The sequence below is a fragment of the Girardinichthys multiradiatus genome, chromosome 19, assembly GCF_021462225.1.
Source record: "Girardinichthys multiradiatus isolate DD_20200921_A chromosome 19, DD_fGirMul_XY1, whole genome shotgun sequence".
NCBI classification, from domain to species: Eukaryota; Metazoa; Chordata; class Actinopteri; order Cyprinodontiformes; family Goodeidae; genus Girardinichthys; species Girardinichthys multiradiatus.
In genome coordinates this window covers 41,556,704-41,576,906 of record NC_061811.1, presented here as the reverse complement: position 1 = coordinate 41,576,906, position 20,203 = coordinate 41,556,704, and the positions used below count along the sequence as shown (strand labels likewise).

The 20,203-nt window shown below is 39.2% G+C and overlaps 1 protein-coding gene across 6 annotated transcripts in view; it reads right to left on the bottom strand.

Moving 5' to 3' along the window:
- prkd1 (protein kinase D1) overlaps positions 1–20,203 on the bottom strand; it is a 100,845-nt gene that overhangs the window by 54,080 nt on the left and 26,562 nt on the right. For 5 of the 6 annotated variants that reach the window (XR_007042560.1, XM_047393104.1, XM_047393106.1 and 2 more), the window contains 11 exons: positions 17,302–17,433; positions 17,022–17,191; positions 16,894–16,917; positions 15,975–16,182; positions 15,623–15,700; positions 8,972–9,158; positions 8,773–8,896; positions 7,925–8,002; positions 5,713–5,880; positions 3,465–3,576; positions 1,001–1,053 (listed from right to left, as the gene is read on the bottom strand). Coding sequence is in view for 5 of the 6 variants with exons in the window: in XM_047393104.1 (XP_047249060.1) it covers positions 1,001–1,053; positions 3,465–3,576; positions 5,713–5,880; positions 7,925–8,002; positions 8,773–8,896; positions 8,972–9,158; positions 15,623–15,700; positions 15,975–16,182; positions 16,894–16,917; positions 17,022–17,191; positions 17,302–17,433 (1,334 nt within the window). In the remaining variant the exon portion in view is untranslated. The remainder of the gene's footprint in view (positions 1–1,000; positions 1,054–3,464; positions 3,577–5,712; positions 5,881–7,924; positions 8,003–8,772; positions 8,897–8,971; positions 9,159–15,622; positions 15,701–15,974; positions 16,183–16,893; positions 16,918–17,021; positions 17,192–17,301; positions 17,434–20,203) is intronic. The other variant, XM_047393105.1, reaches the window with a different exon arrangement.

The window sequence follows — 20,203 nt, the reverse complement described above, 5'->3', positions numbered from 1 at the left end:
AAAAGCGACCAAAACATCAGCCAGAAAGCATAGGTACTGAGAAGTGGTCTGTGGTCCCCACCTGCAGAACCACTCCTTTATTGAGTGTGTCTTGCTAATCGCCAAAGATTTCCCCCTGTTGTCTTTTCCATTTGCACAACAGCATGTGAAATTAATTGTCAATCAGTATTGCTTCCTAAGTGGACAGTTTGATTTCACAGAAGTTTGATTTACTTGGAGTTATATTGTGTTGTTTAAGTGTTTAAATGTTTAAGTGAGCAGTGTATATTGTGAGATTCATTTTAGCCTATATCTCAAAGCCCTAAATTCAACATCACCAAATTTGACATAGATATTATATTTTTAAACCATTCAAGAATTTCACAAGTTAAAAATTAATAAAAAGGGATTTAAGTAAAGATAGCTCCATGAAATTAGGAAGGAATTCAGGAATGGGTTGAGCCCCAAAGCCAGCAGTGTGCTTTACACAGTTTCACTACAGAGTACCAATAACAACTTTAAATCTGAGACTACAAAATATTTCTTACTTCTTCTGTCCATCACTTTCTTTTTATCCCATGTACACAGGAACTCTAATATCACAACTCAGCAGAGGACAGGAATACAATATTATAAACCTCTTCCTCCTCCTCATAGTTTGTGGTCTAATTACCATAATCTCTATGGAAACCATGTAGCTGAGTGAGTAATCACAGTAATCTCCATTCCATGTGCTTGATACTTGCTCACCTTGGAGATGGTAGGGTGCATGTCTGCATGGAAATATGACTTGATGTTCTTGGCAGCTTTTAAGCGTTGTGATAATCTGTATATCTATTTATTTCAGTTATATCAACCTACACAAAGTCTGCAAATGCAAACAAGCAAAAAGCATAATTCATTTAAATCCATCAACTCTGTTACCTTGCAAATACTTGTGTGTGTGTGTGTGTGTGTTTGTGTTTGTGTGTGTGTGTGTGTGTGTGTGTGTGTGTGTGTGTGTGTGTGTGTGTCTTCTTACCACATTCTCTTGGATCTGGCAGTTGGAGACTGAAATACTTATTGAAATTTCTTCTGTTGATCAAAGAGGATGAAACATAAAATGAAGCAAGATATTAACACTGACTCATTATCAATGAAAACACTTTATAACAGTCACAAATGGAAGTATGACCAAGTACTCAAACTCTCTGTTACCTAAACTGTTCTTTCTCATTTTCTTTAGCAATGATCTGATGTTAAATCAGTATTTCAATCTGTTTAAGTCATACTTTTGAACCCTGTAGACGACTGTTACGGTAGTCAGACAAGCAACCACTGTGTGATTCTTTGGAAGCATTAGTCATGATCAGTTTGACGTCACAGAAGCTGTAAATATCTCTGATGGGCTTTGAGTGGGCACTGTCAGTCTAAGGAGAGCTAAGACCCTGCAGTGGGATTCAGCTTGAACAAAAACAGTTATATCTAAGCAGGAAATGTGTCATGAGTTACAGAAATATGACTTTATATTTGTATAATGGAATGTCTGTTGCCCTCAATGCTACATTATTTTACCTCAGAGGCATTAAAATAAAGCTTTATTCTACATGTATTTTCTCAAACTTTGGTTTAGTTTTTAGTCTAAATTTAGCAGAAAATAGAATTGGGTTCTCCAGCTTTAAAAAAGAAGATGGACTCACAGCAAACGTTTTACTGAGACTGGCAAGCATTTTTTCAAAAGAAACAATATACCTTACTGCAAAAAGATAAAATATCACAGGTTCAGTAGAACACATGTGCCAGTGTCCCTGTGTAAGTCACTAAAAGATTCCATCATTGATTAGTTTTCAGAAGCAACCATAAGCAGCAATTTGAACTAATGTTTTCCTGATTTCCTTACTGGTCTCCTTTTGGAGATAGTCTGGCTAATTCTTTAGTTCAGTGAGGTTTCTTTCACACACAGCTCTCTTTAGCTCACATTAGCATTTTACTTAGTTACTTACGATGTTACAACATACTGCATATATATCATCATAACAATATCAGTATGTGCAATCGTAATATCCCAAAGGAAAAGTTGGCATGCAATATTTTTTAGCAATTTATTTTGCAAGTGTCAGAATGCCTTGCTTGCCAACAGTATATTCAACCTGTCAGATGGACTCTTACGGTATTAATACCCTTCACTGATACAGATGATGGTGCTCAAGATGCAAATAGTCACAGAGAATACTAGATGCATTGTTGTCACTGATGAGAAATGTAGGATTGAGGTAAATTTGGATTTAACCTAAATGTAATATTTAGAAAAAAATATTGCCATAACATGATTAAAAATACTTTATTAATCCCAAAGAGAAATTAAGTTTTGTTGTCGCTCATTATATACAAGTTTCTTTAAAGAGCCGTTGTAGATGCTGATGGCTGTGGGCAGGAAGGATCTCCTGTAGCGCTCCGTCTTACAGCAGATCTGAAGAAGCCTCTGACTGAAGACACTCTGTTGTTGTACATCAGTCTCATGAAGGGGATGCTCAGGGTTCTCCATAGTGTTCTTGCCGGAAAACCACACTGACACTCTCCCTTTTCCCCCACACCCCCCCTTTTTTTGCTGACAGGACACCTGTAACCTGTAACTCTATGCGTTACATTAACGCTCAGCTTGGACTCCTGCTTACTTGCACTGCTTTACTTGCACAATGATCACCTGCACTGTTGTATTGCTCTTGCATCTTATACTGCTCTATATTTACTCTCACTCACTTAAAACTGTGCACTTATATTTATATTTTATTGTAGATATGTTTGTACTGTTTAATTTGTACTGTATTGCACCGACTACGCCAAAACAAATTCCTTGTATGTCCAAAAACGTACTTGGCAATAAAGCTTTTCTGATTCTGATTCTGATTTTATGAAGAATCCTTCTTTGTACAATGATCTCCAGAGGTTCCAGAGGAGTCCCCGGATCACAGCCAGCCTTCTTTATCAGCTTGTTGAGCTTTTTTAAGTTTAAGTGAGTGTTGCAGAGTGGAATTGTTTGCTGAACTTTCTGGGACATGTGCATTCTCAACGTACGTTGCTCCAAATTGTTTAAAATTGCCTCTTTAGATTGATGATGAAAGACAATAACTGCTTTACTAGGAAAACTGATAATGTCAGTTCCTTGCTGTAATTTGTCCACACATCCAGTACATTAATGCTTCAGAACAGTTTACTACATGTGAAAGTGTTTAAACTTGATGATGATCTGTTAATGAATAACATTTGGCCAACTTTATATTCCTTGAGAAGCAGTGAGGTAAAGTTCCTCACACCCATTTCTTTGTGTCTTGGCTTATTTTTGTTACCAGAAAAATGCTACACTGTGAAATGTCATATCCTGTCCTTTACCTGAGATTTACCTTGTACATCAACCAGAATTTTTTAACTTAAAAGAACAAGGGAAGTTCAGTTCACGGCTTCCAATATATGCAGGTGAGCAGATGTAATATTGGTCAATGCCTTACTGTGCCCACTTCGGTGGGAATTGTGGCAAATTCCTGTAGAGACAGCTGGCATAAGAGCATGCTGGATGGCCATTTCCCACATCCGAGCTACATCCAGCCCCACTCCACTCACCTGTTTGTAGAAATGGGATAGCTTAAACAGTTTGTCCATCCATCCATCCATCCATCCAAGTCTATAACCACAAGGCCTGCATGGGCATTAAACATTTAAGATCAATGTTATCCTTCCAATCAGCCAAAAAACACTAGACATAAAAAATATTAATAAATTCATGCCACCTCTCTTAAACTTGTGTAATCTGTTTTTCATAAGTTTACCTTTAAGAGACCAGGTAACAAAATGGAATTCAGCACGCAGTCCTACCAATAATGGTAAAACAGAATCTTGTAGCATAATTGTTGCACAGGGGGACAGAAAATATCCTGAAATCAAAGCTGCACTGTTGTCCCTTATAGGTATTTGTGTCATTATCCACAGTTGTTTGGGTTTTGGTTTTCTTTTGATGATACACTTGGCCCTGTCTTTCAGTGTTTAACCCCTTCTCTCCTAGACATAGCTACTGACTGAGCATCTACTATGACTAACTGTATGTGCTCTCTTTATCCTCTAGATTTGAAAACTGGCTCAGGGTTCCTCTGCTTAGCTGTCTTTCTCCTAGATGAAGCCATTAAAAGAGCTGTAACCATTAATGTTTCCCTTTTCTTTTCTATAGAAAGTACTCCTGGATCAGTGCTTCTATGTTCTTTTTTGTGTCTCTGCTCTGTTCTCTCAAACCCCCAATCGGTCGTGGCAGATGGCCGCTCATACTGAGCCTGGTCCAACTGGGGGTTTCTTCCTGTTAAAAGGGAGTTTTCCTCTCCACAAATTCCTGACACCAGCTTACACAGATCGTTCAGTAAACCTGCTTTGTAGGATTTTTAAGCTTCTGTACTTCCAACCAGGATCTCCAAAAAACTCTGATTTGATGCAGATTGGGGAGAAACTGTCCAGAGAGGGCTCCCTGATGCTTAGGAGTTGCTCTCTTATAAAAGTGGCAGCAGGAAACAACAAACAAATACATAAAATACTAGTGAGCGAAGTACTGAGAAGTACTTGGAGCTTGTTCTTGATGTTCTGGGCAGAGCTTTTTTCTTGTGTGTTGTCCAAAAATATAAGGTGGTTGTGCTGTAGTGGCAGAGACCTATGAAGATTCCCTAGGAGTTCTGCACTTGGAGTATAAAATAGTATAAACATAGTACAAAGGAAGAATAAAATGTCTTGGACTAAAAAAACTTTTTTTTTTTTTCTCGTTCTTGCAGTTCTAAGTAAAACAACTACGTTTTCTCTTCTTCCTTAAGCCAAATTTATAGTGTGATGTTACGATGTGTAGTTTATAAGTCCAGCATTATTAGAAAAACATCCTTTATGTATCAACAGATTAAGAAGAACTGTTTTGTATTTATTTCAACTGAGTTAATCTTCCATCAATGACTTCTTTGGTTTCACAATATCAACGTAATTTACAAAATCTTGTTAGTTTGTAAGATCAAGCAGACTAAATCTGTAATTAATGAATACCCCAGAACAGCTTAAAGTGCATCTTTATAGCCACATCATAGAACTGTTTTTTTGTACAATTTTTTTGCTTTCTCCGTTAGTCTCTCCATTACCCTGCCCGTTTGACTGCCTGTTTTTGTACCTATGCTCCATGATTTATTCGTCCTGCCATCCCCCCTGTAAGCTTCCTTATATTTTCGTGATTAAAAGCATATTTTTTGCCACAGCCACACTCTGCATTTGGGTTCTTCATTCTTACAAACATGAGAAATTGATACTAGGCAAATTTTCTCAGCACTAAAATGGTCAGACCTTTTTTCTACATTCATCTGTTTTCTTTGTCAATTTTAGGCCTCATGTTACATACTGATGACATTGTTTCGGTCTCAAACGTACGAAGAACTATAGAGATTCTTAAGTGCTATTAAGAGCAACGTAACAACTTGCTATATTTAACATGATTATTATTGAAAGTTATGAAAATGTAGCACTGGGATTGATTGATTGATTTATTGGCAAAAATTAAAGAAGAATATAGCTTCCTCTCTGTCAAGAATGCCAGAAATGCAAAAACACGGTGACTATTATGCCACAAGATTAAATAAGCAATGCTAATAAAATCTACCGTAAGTCCCAGTCTGACAAATCAGGCAAACACTGACAGCCTATTTTGCATTGTATCACATTAAACAGAATCAAAATCTGTGTTACCAAAATGGTACTGCCAGTCATGGATGATTCGCCTCTCATTAGATTCTCTCCGACATAGTAAACCAACGATGCTGTCGTGATTTCAAAGCAGTGAGGGCTGGCTCCATCAGGAAGCAGAGAGAAGTTCTGAGCTGCCTCCAGAGACAGGATCTCTGAAAGAGGAATCTCCTGAAGACAGGTGAAGAGTAGGAAGTAAATGGAGTGCAGTTTATGAAGATACAAAGTGGTGTTTAGCCTTTCTTGAATTTACCCTTGGGAGAGGGCTAATTCAGATAGAAGCTTCTATGATTTCTAGGATTATCCATGATCTGAGTTTATTTACTAGAAATGTGAAAACGTTTTATCTGAAATTATTCATTTCTGAGTATTTTCAAGTTTAGAGTGAGCATGAGCATTAGCTATACAAAGCCATTGCAAGTAAGCCTTGACATCTTTATTCACCATGGCAACCACTGGAAAAAAAAATTAAGCTATTTTACCCAAGTGCTGCAGATTCCACTTCAAAAGATATTGTAGGAGAATAAACTTTATTATTATAAAAGTGATGAAAAGACAACTGGTTCCTCTCAAAGCCAACATGGGGGAACTTTTATTGAGAAAACATCTCTGAATACATCATAATACAAAATCCCAAAGAATCCCAAATCCCTGACATAAGTCAGGGTGTATATATACAGAAGTCATATCATTGTTGTGTATGTGAAACCTTTGACAAATCCGATTTACCAAGTCTATTTACGCACATGTTTCGGCACACTGAACTCTAATCTCAAAGCGACTTGGCAGGATTCAAGATATAATTCTTTCCAGCTGGACTGTTTCTATCCAGCCTACATGTTCGCTTCTACAATGGCAAGTCCATTAGTCTTTCCTCAGAACTTTTCCTTCTCTAAACTTGTTCCCAGACAGGCCTTACATGCTGCTCAGAAAGACTGTTTCCTTTCGCCCAGAACAATCTACACAGAATTCATTTTCACATGATAAAAACAATAGTATGCCTCTTAATCTACCAAAGTAAGTTTTAATCTACTACATATTTAAGATATTACATGAAAAACTGATGAGGCAGCAGCAAGAAAATTGTGGCCCATCAAAATACGCAATATAGACTTATGATTTTTTTGTATTTAAAACTGTTGCATTTGGTAAGAACTAAATAAAATATGACATTTAGTTAAAGTGTTATTTATTAGTTAAAAGTAGACCTGACCTAGCTAAGAATTAAGTAGAGGTGCATCTAAAATATGTAAATATAAGTTAAAGTCTTCAGTAATTCTTTAAAAAAAAACACATAAAACACATAAACTAAATTTGGATAGATTAAAAGTGTATATTTCTGTGCAATATACCAAAGTCAGTGTAGTATATGTGCTCAATAACTGGTTGTGCTTCTTACTGCATCAACCCAGTACAGCATAGAGGCAATCAGTCTGTAGCTATAGCGATAATCAGCTTTTTTGCACTTTTGGGTCAGGTTCTTATCATCTTCTTGACAAAATCCCAAATAAATTTGCTTTAATTACCTCCTTTAATGACCCTGGCACAATGAAGCCATGATCATTAAAGGAGGTGTTAGAACTTTTGGCAGTGTGGGCAGGTGCCAAGTAATGCTGGAAAATGAAATCATATCTAATTAAGGCTTGCCAGCAAAAGGAGGCATTAGGCGTTAAGTTTTAACTGACTTTGGACCACTGAACAACATCCCAGGCCTTCTCCTTAGCCCCCTTAAGACACTTTTGACATTCTCTGGATCAAGGGTAGTGTACCACAAGGAACGCTACCATTGTAGTACATGTACTGGATACGTCTGTGTGTTGATTGCAGTCAACACATTATCAATCTCCATCAAACACCTTTGTTTCAGTGATTCCTGTCCACCCTTTTCTACCACAGTTTTTTCTTCCACTCAATTTTCTATTAATCGAGTTTTCCAGAAACTGCAGCACATTTTTGGCTTGTGTTTTTAAAACTTGATTATGTCACACTGTAAGATATCAAGAATTGTTATTAGTTTGAGGTATATGTAGATCATTTTTATATTTCTTAAGGCACAAAGACTCTGTGGTGATAAAACATGCAAAAAATTCTCATTACAAATCCTTTTGAATTCTGTTAGGGTTCAACATAAATACTCAACACATATTACTGTCATGAAGAGGCTGTTTCCTTCTCATGAATAGCTTGGAAAAACTGCTGAAGGAGCTCATCTTACCCTGTAGTATTTACTTCCGGTATCGTTTTGAAACAACGTAATGCATTTACTGTCCAGCCGCCAGTAATGTCTTTTTCTCTGAAACGGTAAGAGGGGAGGAAAATAAATGTTAGAAAAATGTAGACATGACCATCAATAACTAAGAAATTGTTGTATCAGAAGCCTTTTTTGGTTTTAATAATTTAAATAGAAAACAAAAGTTATAATAATGGAAAACGTGTTTTGAAAATTAAAAAACTTGAAAATGAACATGTACAATCCAAAAATATTTGGGGGAGAAGATGCAGTTGTAGAAATTCAGTTAAGGTGCTACGTTTACAACAGCTAAATGTTCACTGATAGGTTGGATAAAGTAAACAATGAATATTTATTTGGAAGGAAACTTGGAAGGAAATATTGGGCAGCCCATATACACACTGCTTCTGACCTCCATTGTATTTATAATAACAGTATGTAAGCTTGAACATGTAATAATCATCTTCAGAACTCCAGCTTCTCTTGTGGTTTGTTTTTGGTCTTGAGTGTTTTCAACCTACCAGAGGTGTTCGTGTGAAGTGAAAGACGGTCTGCACAGCCAGTAAAAGAAAAGCTATTGTATCTATGAAAGGTAAATTGTCTGATTATGGTTTCATGAGAAAGCTGTCAGAACCACACGGTGGCCCTGATTTACTAAAAAATTTAAAAACCTCTTACAACAAGGAGCAAACACTATGGATCATTTGATATTCAAACTTGGCTACCAAGGAAAATATGCCTTTTGGTTAAAAAAAAATAAAGAACAGCTATTAACTGAGTGAAAGATTCCACAGTTTGTTAGGAGAAAAGTAGGAGTGTTAAAAAGTAAATACGAGAGTATCCTTGCTGGTATAGTGAACCATCCATCCTTCCTTCATCACATTGCTGTTCTTCCTTTTGGTGTGTTTGACAGACTGAACAATTCGCATCAGCGGAATGTTGTTACTGGTGGATGGGCTGCAGGAAGACATACAAAGCACAGCCTCAGAAATTGGTCTAGAACTTCTGTGGATAAATTGCATGAACGTTTACCTGATGGCACGGTTAGAATCATCTAGGTCAGGGTCACGCAGGTCGCTAAGGTCACCGGATCCAGTCTCCAGCATCAATCCCCCTTCTGAAGTTAGTGCTTCATCCATGTCATCAAGTAGGCTACCACGTCGGTCATCAAGACAACACTCTACCATCACATCTGACTCTGCTCCAGGGCTCAGAAGGTCTGTAAAACAACAATTAAAGTAAAATAATATAAATAATGTAACTCAACTCAAAGATATTATTAAATCAAATTGTAATTAATAGCATTTAAAAAGAAAAACTGTAAAGGAACTCCAAAAAATTACCAACCTATAAGAAAAGAAATGATGGAATGACTTTCTAATTTAACAATTATATCTAGAGATCTAATACAGATATGTGTAGAGTTTCAATGGTGGAATTTGGACCACGTACAGAACTAATGGATAGATAAAATGTACTTGTAGACATAGGAAGGATATACTCAAGGAAAAAAATAGTAGAAACCAGTACTTGTAGTAAGTTAACTCTAGAATTTGTGGAAGGAAACTGAATTGTGGAAACAAAACCTTAAAGCATCTTTAATAGGTTTACAGGAGAAAAAGTGATTAGATGAAAGCAGAATTCAGTAATCACCAGTCTGCGCTGACCAATGAAATTATAAGGAATTGTGGCTATTTACGTTTCAAACATTAAATAGTAGATTTGATCATGATGAAGACATTTTACTGTTATTATACATCAAGGACCATTCAAAGGAGCATTTCTTGTCAAATATCTTCCACAAAATACTGAAAGCTGGGTGTAAGAAGCCTTTTTCACTAGAACTATGGGGTGCCAAGGGGGCTGAATTCAAACTGCTGCTCTCACCCTCTGAGGAACAGCTTAAAGTGCATCTTTGCAGCCATATCGTAGAACTGTTTTTGTGGGTGACGGTGGCAACAGTGGTAGAAGCGCCAATTGTATGGCAGCCACAGTGCCCCAGGGCAGCTGTGGCTACAATGTAGCTTATCACTGTCAGTGTGTGAATGTGTGAATGAATAGATGGATGACTGACAAGTCCTCTACAAGTGTGTACAATGTTCTTGCTCAAAATAAAATGTTTTCCTGGATCTGTGCTTCGGTGCTTTTTACTGTCTGCTCCATCTCAACCCCCAATTGGTCATAGCAGATGGCCTCTCATACTGAGCCTGGATCTGCTCGAGGTCTTAATTGTTTATTTCCACTGTCACCACATGTTTGCTCAGTATGAGGGCTTCCTACAAAGTCAATGAATGAACTGAAGTGGAATCTATCTTAATTGATAAGTTTGACTTTAATATGCATCTCTGGATCTTTTCGTCTTGTAAAGTGCCTTGAGATTACATTTGTATTTAATTGGTTCTGCATAAATAAACTGAACTGAATTTAGTTCTTTGAACTGAATAGAAAGAGGAAAATACAATGACCTCACTTGCTGAAAGATCCATCTAGAATAGCTCCAGCTATAGATGAAACACATTACCTAATTATGAAGAAGTACATACCTCAAATAATGTGTTTTTTCATCGTTTTTTCCACAGATTTGACCCACATGCAGAACACACTCAGGAGACAGGAAGAAGTTTAAAATGTTTATTGTAACAGATCTGATAAGTAAAGTCAGGGGCCCAAGACCAGGAACACAGAACGAGTCTTCAGCTGCACATGGAAGAGGACAGGTGAGATTATTATACTGTTGGAGGATATTGGAAGTAGAGAAGGGAAATCGTGCTTACAGAGGATGAGATGATGAACCACCAGGGAGGAGTGAGTGGGGTCTGAGAGTTGTGATCAGCCAGAAGAAGGTAAATTTGATCCGTGCTGCATGAACTGCTTCTCGGGAGGAGAGTTTGATCCAGGAGGAAGATGAACTTCGCACAGCGTGATGGGTTCTTGCAGAGTGGCTTGGAAGGTGAACACGGTGAAGGGTGAGCAGGGTTCAATCACAGGAGAGTCCAAGGAAGGAGGAGTCTGTACGCTGCCAGCCGGAAACCTCAGTCCAAATGAGACAACTTGAATTCATGCAGGTATGCACAGGAACCAGGAAACGAGCTGGAACGGGATCCAGAACACAGGGGCAACCTGAGGGAGAACACAGATTAAGCCTGTCCTGACCAGTCCACCATCACATCTGCTGTTGCAGACATGTCTGGTCTGACACGGTCAAAGCCCTCCAACGTACAGCAGAATAAAATCGATGACATACAGACAGGAAACATACACCCGCACCTCAGTATTCTCCCGGTGTTAAAGGTTGGCTCTCCTCCCATGATATCCCTCTAAGATCCATGTGCAAGAAACATGCTCCTTGCTTTATTGGTCCATATGAGAGTGAGTCACTTTTTAGCCCCACCGCAGTCCATCTTCGTTTACCTTCTAACCTTCGTACCCATCCCACTTTCCATGTTTCCCAGATTAAGCCTGTCCTGACCAGCATCTTCCTTTACATTCTTTTGAATTGAGGGCCACCAAAGGCGTCTGGAAATGAGTGCAATGGGGCGACTAGAACCAGGATGAGCGGAGAATTTTGTGGAGTGAAACCAATGGAGGAGGCGGAAACGAACTGAGAATGGAACGAAGGTTTTATTATGTGGACCGGTACCTGGGTCTGATTCATTCTGTTGGACTTGGAGAACAAGCTTTTCAATCTCCCATGTGAGGGATCCGATGGTGCAACCGGGGGTAAGATGGTTCTGGTCCCTTGTCGGAGTCGTCGGATGAGAACTGTTGTGAGAGAGCATCAGGCTTTATATTCTTGGAGCCAGGACGATAGGAAATGGACCGAGAGAAGAACAAGGACCAACGGGACTGCTGGGAGTTCAAGCGTTTAGAAGATTGAAGGTAAGAAAGATTCTTGTGATCGGTCCAGACCAGCATGGGAGAAAAAGGCACAAGCATGAAGCTTTCCATCAGAGTCAGAACGTTGAGACAATACTGCACCCACCCCTGTGGTGGAAGCATCAACCTTGAGTGTGAATTGTTTAAGTGGATCTGGCTGGATGAGGATGGGTGCTTGAGAGAACTTCTCCTTGAGAGCTAAGAAGGCAGAGTTAGCTTCTTGGGTCCAAATGAATGTGATTTTGACTGGCTTTTTGACTGTAGTTGCGTACAACCTGCAAAAGAAGTTGGCAAAACCCAGGAATCGTTGGAGCTGTTTACGGGTGTCAGGAACGAGCCAATGAAGGACTGCTTCGATCTTGTCCGGGTCTTATCGCACCTGCCCACCCCCGAGTATAAAGCCAAAAAGGTTACAGATAGTTTATGGAACTCACACTTCTCTCCCTTAACAACTAATCTCTTTTCCAGGAGACGTTGGAGAACCGGACATGACAACGGTGTTCAGAGATGTTTTTGGAATAGATGAGAATATCATCAAGATACACAAACACAAAGATGTTGAGGAAATCTTGAAGGACATCATTCACTAGAGCTTGGAAGACTGCAGGAGCATTGTAAAGACCAAAAGGCATAACTAGATATTCAAAGTGACTTAATGGTGTCTTAAAGGCGGTCTTCCACTCATCCCCCTGGCGGACTCTGACAAGGTAGTATACGTTGCGGAGATCCAGTTTAGTGAACACAGCTGAATCATGAACAGGTTCGAATGCAGATGAGATGAGGGGAAGATGATATTTATTCTTTACAGTAATCTGAATGAGACCTCTGTAGTCAATGCATGGGCGGAGGGACCCGTCTTTCTTACCCACAAAGAAGAAGCCTGCCCCCAGTTGTGACAATGAGTGACAAATGAGACCAGCAGTTAGTGAATCATTGAGGTACGTTTCCATGGCTTGTCTTTCCAGACGGGAGATGTTGTACAGTCTGCTAGAAGGTAATGGGGCTTCAGGAAAAAGATCTATGGGACAATCGTATGGGCAATGAGGGGGTAATGATAAAGCCTTGCTCTTACTGAAAACTTGTTTCAAGTCATGATACTCTTCTGGTACCTGTGAGAGATCGATGGGTTCCGCTTCCTCTGGTGTCACCGGGGGCAGACTTGGAGGAATGGCAGACTGAAAACAGGAAGAGAGACAGTTTGTGGAACAGGAGTCAATGCGGAGTTCTGACCAGTTGAGATGTGAATGGTGCTGCTGTAACAAGTTAAAACCTAACACAATAGATGACTGTGTAATGGGGAAGATGAAAAAGGAAATCTATTCTCTTTGGTAAGCTGAGATGATTAATTCAAGGGGTTTGGTTTGGTGTGTGATCTTTGAAAGAGCATTATCATCCAGGGCGGCAACAAGGAGAGGTGTGGGAAGTGGCACAGTTTTGATCCTGGCTTGGGAAACTAAGTTCAGGTCAATAAGGTTCTGTTCACATGCAAAGTGGATTAGAGCAGAGAGACTGAGATTGTCATTGTTGAAAATTAGTGTAGCAGGTAGAATGAAATGAGGGGTCTTTGAGTTGATGTGATGGTCTGCCAGTTTCCTTATTATAACTGGCAGACATGGCAGACCCTCTCTTTTGGCCGGATCTGGCAAGAGGTGATGAAATGATCTGGGGAACCACAATAAATGCATTGATTGGATTCTCTACAGCTCGGGGGATGGACAGGTCCACCCAACTTGCCTGGGTTCTGGGACAGATAGGTTGGAAAATGGCCATGGAGAGGTTGTAGTCATAAGAGCCAAATGGGGTCTCACAGCAGATCTCTCTAGTCTAGACTTCTTTCTTTCTCTAATTCTGTTATCTATTCTGGCAGCTAAAGAGATGAGTTCATTAAGAGTCATCAAGTACGGCAAGCTCATATTTTAAAGACTTATCTAGAGTTTGAAGAAAGGCTGCTTTGAATGCACACGTATCCTAGCCAGAAGCGGCTGCCAGAGTGCGAAACGTGATAGAGAACTCAGAAACAGATTAATTTCTCTAAGCGACCACAAACAGCGAGATACACCTGTGGTCAATTTCTGTAGCGAAAGTCTGCTGAAATTCTTTTACAAACTCATCAAATGTGCAACCAAACTGATTATAATCAGTAAAGCGGGCCTCCGCCCATCTTAAGCGCCTTGTCAGTTAACCAATAATGAATGAAATCTTAGCATTATCGTGAGGAAAGGTTTGAGGTGAGTGGTTAAACACAAGTGAACACTTGAGACGGAATTTGATGTTGTTGATCTGAAAGAACTCTACTGAGTACGTCTGCTGTGTCAGAATGGCCTGAGCGTTCTATCATCGTTTTTGCCACCGATATGACCCACATGCAGAACACACTCAGGAGACAGGAAGAAGTTTAAAATGTTTATTGTAACAGATCTGATGAAGTTAAGTCAGGGGTCTGGGACCAGGAACACAGTACGAGTCTTCAACTGCACATGGAAGAGGACTGGTAAAATTATTATACTGTTGGAGGATATTGGAAGTTGAGAAGGGAAATTTTGCTTACAGAGGATGAGAGGATGAAACGCCAGGGAGGAGTGAGTGGGGTCTGAGAGTTGTGATCAGCCAGAGGAAGGTAAATTTGATCTGTGCTGCATGAACTGCTTCTCGGGAGGAGAGTTTGATCCAGGAGGAAGATGAGCTTGGCACAGTGTGATGGGTTCTTGCAGAGTGGCTTGGAAGGTGAACACGGTGGAGGGTGAGCAGGGTTCGATCACAGTAGAGTCCAAGGAAGGAGGAGTCAGTACGCTGCCAGCCGGAGACTCAGGCATCGAAGTGCCGGCAGCAGACTCCTCTTAACCCTCTCCTGACGAGGCTTGATGTGTCTACACCGGTTGAAGCACCCAGCCACCATGTTCAGACGCCACATAGGGGAGGAATAATGAAGCAGCAGGCAAAAGAGGAAACAAAGTCTCCCAGACCCGACAAGTTTCAAGTGATCAACAAGAGCTGCACTAAAGATACAAATTATAACTTCATTATCTATTTCTTCTTATTACATTATTTTATAGTTTTTGTCCTAATTAACAGACTGTCATTAATTATAATGTCTTTATTTGAGTTCAACTGATGTTTTATAAAAGCTGAATATGATGTATTAATAGAAATAGTCTACTTTGCCAGAAAAACTAGCTCATATTAAATTGTGTTTTTTACATTTCAACTTGTCCCATTCATTTTTGTATAAAAAAATTGTAAACTAAGTTTGGTTATAGAGTGCATGTCCAGAAATACCCCTGGAATTACTTTTTAATATATTTTTTTGTTTCAAAGTTTCAGTTTAGGCTAGTAATGCATATGGATTTTGATAGTAATGATGCTGTAATAGCCAAAAACCAATATTTAACAATATTATATATAGTCCGCTATCCTTTCGACACCGTAAAAAAATTTACCACATTGCTGACATTGCTTCTTTGCTTGAGTTAAACATCCCCCAATCCTGCACTGCATCACAACCAATGTCACACACCCAAATAAATACCACATTGCTAACCCCCTCCTCTCCCACTGTAGAAACACATACACAAACGACAACAAGATGGAAACAAACATCGGTTATTAATATTGGCCCAGTTTTACTTATTGGACCAATACCGATATGTTACAAAATAATTTACATTGGTCAATTTATTGTGCATTCTTAATCTGCTCTGTTAGGGTTGTTCCAAAGAAATGTTTGTTTTAGCAAGAAAATTTATTCACCTATTAGTGCCATAAGTAACAATGTAATGAGCTCTGATGGTTTTGTGTGTTAAAACTTGCCTCCGTTTCTGGAAACTTCTCCGAGGCAGTTGTTTGGCACTTTCAGAGCACAACGTTTATGACAATTAAATTTACAATCTGAGAAAGACACAAGAAAGGAGAAGGTCAACATGAGAAGATTTCCTAAAAATAACATGGTTTCTTTATGATTGATCTTCTGCTGATAGGCGTCATGTGATATGAGTTCGAAACAGCCAAGGACACTGTTGGGTAACTCGGTAACTGAGCCAGGTAGTTACTCTTACCGATTCTCCACTGTATTAAGGTACTAAATGTTAGGTCATTTAAGTACCACTGTTAGTTTGAGAGCAACAATAAAGGTAAAGATTTAAAGAAACCTTAATGTACTTACCTTTGCATTGAAGGCCCTGTCTGAAGAGGCCTTTCAGTAATTTCTTGCAGTGCTGGCATACAGTTGGTCTGGTGTATGAGTGAATTAGGAATGTGTGGGGGACCTTGACCTTTGACAGTAAGATTTTGTCCAGCTCAATGGGGCGTCCAATGTATGATTGGGTGCTAGCTCGTCGCTCCCTGCCAGAGTAATAATCTAACTGGTTCTTCTGTCACAAAGAGAAACAACCAAGAAACTGGCTGGTGACGTGACATTTTTAAAGCAATTAGAATTCGTACACACTCCAGGAAACAAAAGCGAGGGAATGATTCCTGTACTTTGTTACTAAAGTACAGGAATCATCACTTGTTAACGGGGTAAAAGTACTGTATCCTAAAAGACTAAATTTTACCTGTTCTTAGGTTAATTTTCTATTCAACAGATCCAACATAACAACAAAATCTGATATTTACTTTTCTATTTGCAAAGGCAAACACTCCACACCTATATTCTGTTGAAGAATTGTAAAACTCACAACTGTCAAGCTTAAAACTACATATCCAACCACACCTTAAGCCAATAACAGTAATAATGGACTTTATTTTTTACTTTCAAGTTCATCTACATTCCATTATAAATACTTAAATGAGCATTTCTATTCCTAATTAGTGATGACAAATCCATATTTGAATACAGATATTACTCTAAAAGGTTTTATAGATCAAAATCTTTGTTCTTATGTTAAACACAATGTAAACACATAGTAAGTTTAGGTGAAAACTAAATAAATCTGGACACAAAAATGAACACTAAATACTAAAATCCTGTAATTGTATCAGTGCACTAAGAGCATTCATGCCGAGCTTACAGAGATTACACAGATTTACACTCCCTAGTTTTACTAAATTAAGGAATTTCTATAAAATATGGAGGGACTTACCTCAAAATTGGGACTTACAGGGGACTGTGTCATAAAGAAAATACACAATAAAAAATGCGATGAGTTGTGTTTTTTTTAAATGATTTTCACTTTTAATTTTTTTCTCTATTTATTATATTAACACTAACCAGTAAAGCATCATCTGTATACTGGGGAGGTGAAGGTTCAGCTGAGAGGGGGCGGCCCAGATTAACTATTCCTCCTGTCAGGGAAACATTTGAAAGGCGACGCCTTCTCACCCCACTGCAGTTGTTGGGGATTTTAAACGCACAGCGTTTGTGATAATTAAGACCACATCCTGGAGAACAAGAGTCGAAGTGTTAATTGTTTTACTCAGTTAGTACACCCACATTTAGCCTTCTTTAATAAATATACAGTATAGGCCTTTGGAGTTTAAAACCTTCTTACCTTCACATTTGAGCCCCTGCCGTACAAGTCCCCACAGCATCTCACCGCAGTGGTCGCAGAAAGTTGGAGCTCTGTATGAATGAACAAACAGGCTGTGTGGACGTATTTGGAAGTCCTCCATTGTGGCTGAAGCTGCAGAAGATGATATCATATTAGGAGATGAATAACTGTGAATTCATTTGTTTTCTTAGAGAGGACAGATTGGGTTATATTATTAACAGAAACACCAGCTCAGTACTTCTGCCAAGGCTATTTTGATATTTGAATGGCTGGTGATTAAAACACAAACTTTCCCAGTTATGAACAGCTGAGATTTTAGCACTCTCTGCTATGGAAAACGTCCATTGTTTTTGAGTTTGTCAAACTCCGGTAATTAATGTGGATATGTATTTTCGGTGCAATTCCCCGTTAAGGGTACAGTTTCTAGGTATAAGCAACAGGCACCAGATGAGTTGAACTTTAAGTGCAGGGCAAAATTAATTTAATAAATTGTTTTCACATTATGCCTAAATCCTGTGTTACCTCAAGCGGTCATAAACAATTTTCGTAACAAGCAAATAAGCCTACTTTCCATTGCTTTTGAAATACCCAGAGTGCATTATGATATAAATCTACCTGAATAATTTCCCTTTCTCTGAGCCTTGCTTTCAAAAAAGGTCTTTGTCTGGGGTTGGACTTTTCAGATTACCCAGGGATTGTTAAAAGGCAGGGTTAGGTTCAACAAGGCATTGAGCCACCAGCAATGGTAATCAAGGAGGTGAGTGTCCAAATTTATTGTTTTTATACCATCAATTTGTCACAAAAAGTAATTTTAAGATGTTTTTAAGCAAGAAAGGATACCTAAAAACTTCATCTGTGCAGTTAGTTCATCAAGAATGAGCCAACTTTGAAATGTTGTTTCAGAGTTTTCGGAGCAGCAGAGCTCTGTATACAGACCGATCTGGCTGCTAAGCTCAGTTAACTGGGCGATTGGAGTAGGATTTCTCCACTAACTTTCAATTCAATTTAGTTTTATTTATATAGCGCCAATTCACAACACATGTCATCTCAAGGCACTTCACAAAGTGCTACCTTATCTCAGCCAGTCACTCATTTCCTGCTACATGTTATCTGTTTATGGTGGCCAAAAGCATATAAAAAGTGTTTAGTAGGTATGTGATGAATAACTGCAGGCATTAAATAGAAAATAATATATATAATAATATATAATATTTTTCACCAGACATTTTTGACATGATCAGTTAATGTAGATATTATAAACTGTACTTTTGTACTTTTTGCCAGTGAACTATTAATTATAACCAAAGCCATGCATGTGGTGATCGTTGATTCCATTGGACATAAATGACCTGGCCAGAGCAAAGACCCTGAAATGGAGCAAAACCTGTTTAATGTGTCCTTTAGATAACTTTAGATATGTTTTTTCACTTTAATGCAGCATTGTTCGGGAGACCACTCAAACCCCCTTCTCTTTCATTTTCTCGCTAGAAATAATGAATATGACTAGTCTTTGTGGTTATGCGTGCATCTGCCTAAATATGGAAGAGCACTGTATCTTCTTGTTGCTCCAGATCTTTTCACAGCCCATTTTTTTATTGCATCCATGCAGTAGTAGTGCCAGCAAAACTAAGAGGTACATTTTTCCCCATGATGTCCTGCTTCTTAAATCCAAAAAAGAAGTTTCCTGTAGTTGGGTTGAATTAAGGCTTTTTCATGTTCACATCGGTAGTGAACCGTACTACAATTTGTTTGGAAGTCGACCAAGACCACCTCAAAAAGTGGGTCTCGGTCTGCTTGTTTGATTAAGATCAGGGTTTGCATGAGTGTATTCCCACTTGCAAAAAAGGTCCTGAGCAAGAGGGAAAACTACAGGGGTTGGACAATGAAACTGAAACACCTGGTTTTAGACCACAATAATTTATTAGTATGGTGTAGGACCTCCTTTTGCGGCCAATAAAGCGTCAATTTGTCTTGGGAATGACATATACAAGTCCTGCACAGTGGTCAGAGGGATTTTAAGCCATTCTTCTTGCAGGATAGTGGCCAGGTCACTACGTGATAATGATGGAGGAAAACGTTTCCTGACTCGCTCCTCCAAAACACCCCAAAGTGGCTCAATAATATTTAGATCTGGTGACTGTGCAGGCCATGGGAGATGTTCAACTTCACTTTCATGTTCATCAAACCAATCTTTCACCAGTCTTGCTGTGTGTATTGGTGCATTGTCATCCTGATACACGGCACCGCCTTCAGGATACAATGTTTGAACCATTGGATGCACATGGTCCTCAAGAATGGTTCGGTAGTCCTTGGCAGTGACGCGCCCATCTAGCACAAGTATTGGGCCAAGGGAATGCCATGATATGGCAGCCCAAACCATCACTGATCCACCCCCATGCTTCACTCTGGGCATGCAACAGTCTGGGTGGTACGCTTCTTTTGGGATTCTCCACACCGTAACTCTCCCGGATGTGGGGAAAACAGTAAAGGTGGACTCATCACAGAACAATACATGTTTCACATTGTCCACAGCCCAAGATTTGCGCTCCTTGCACCATTGAAACTGACGTTTGGCATTGGCATGAGTGACCAAAGGTTTGGCTATAGCAGCCCGGCCGTGTATATTGACCCTGTGGAGCTCCCGACGGACAGTTCTGGTGGAAACAGGAGAGTTGAGGTGCACATTTAATTCTGCCGTGATTTGAGCAGCTGTGGTTTTACGTTTTTTTGGATACAATCCAGGTTAGCACCTGAACATCCCTTTCAGACAGCTTCCTCTTGCGTCCACAGTTAATCCTGTTGGATATGGTTCATCCTTCTTGGTGGTATGCTGACATTACTCTGGATACCGTGGCTCTTGATTCAATTCAATTCACAAATAATAATAATAATAATATTAACC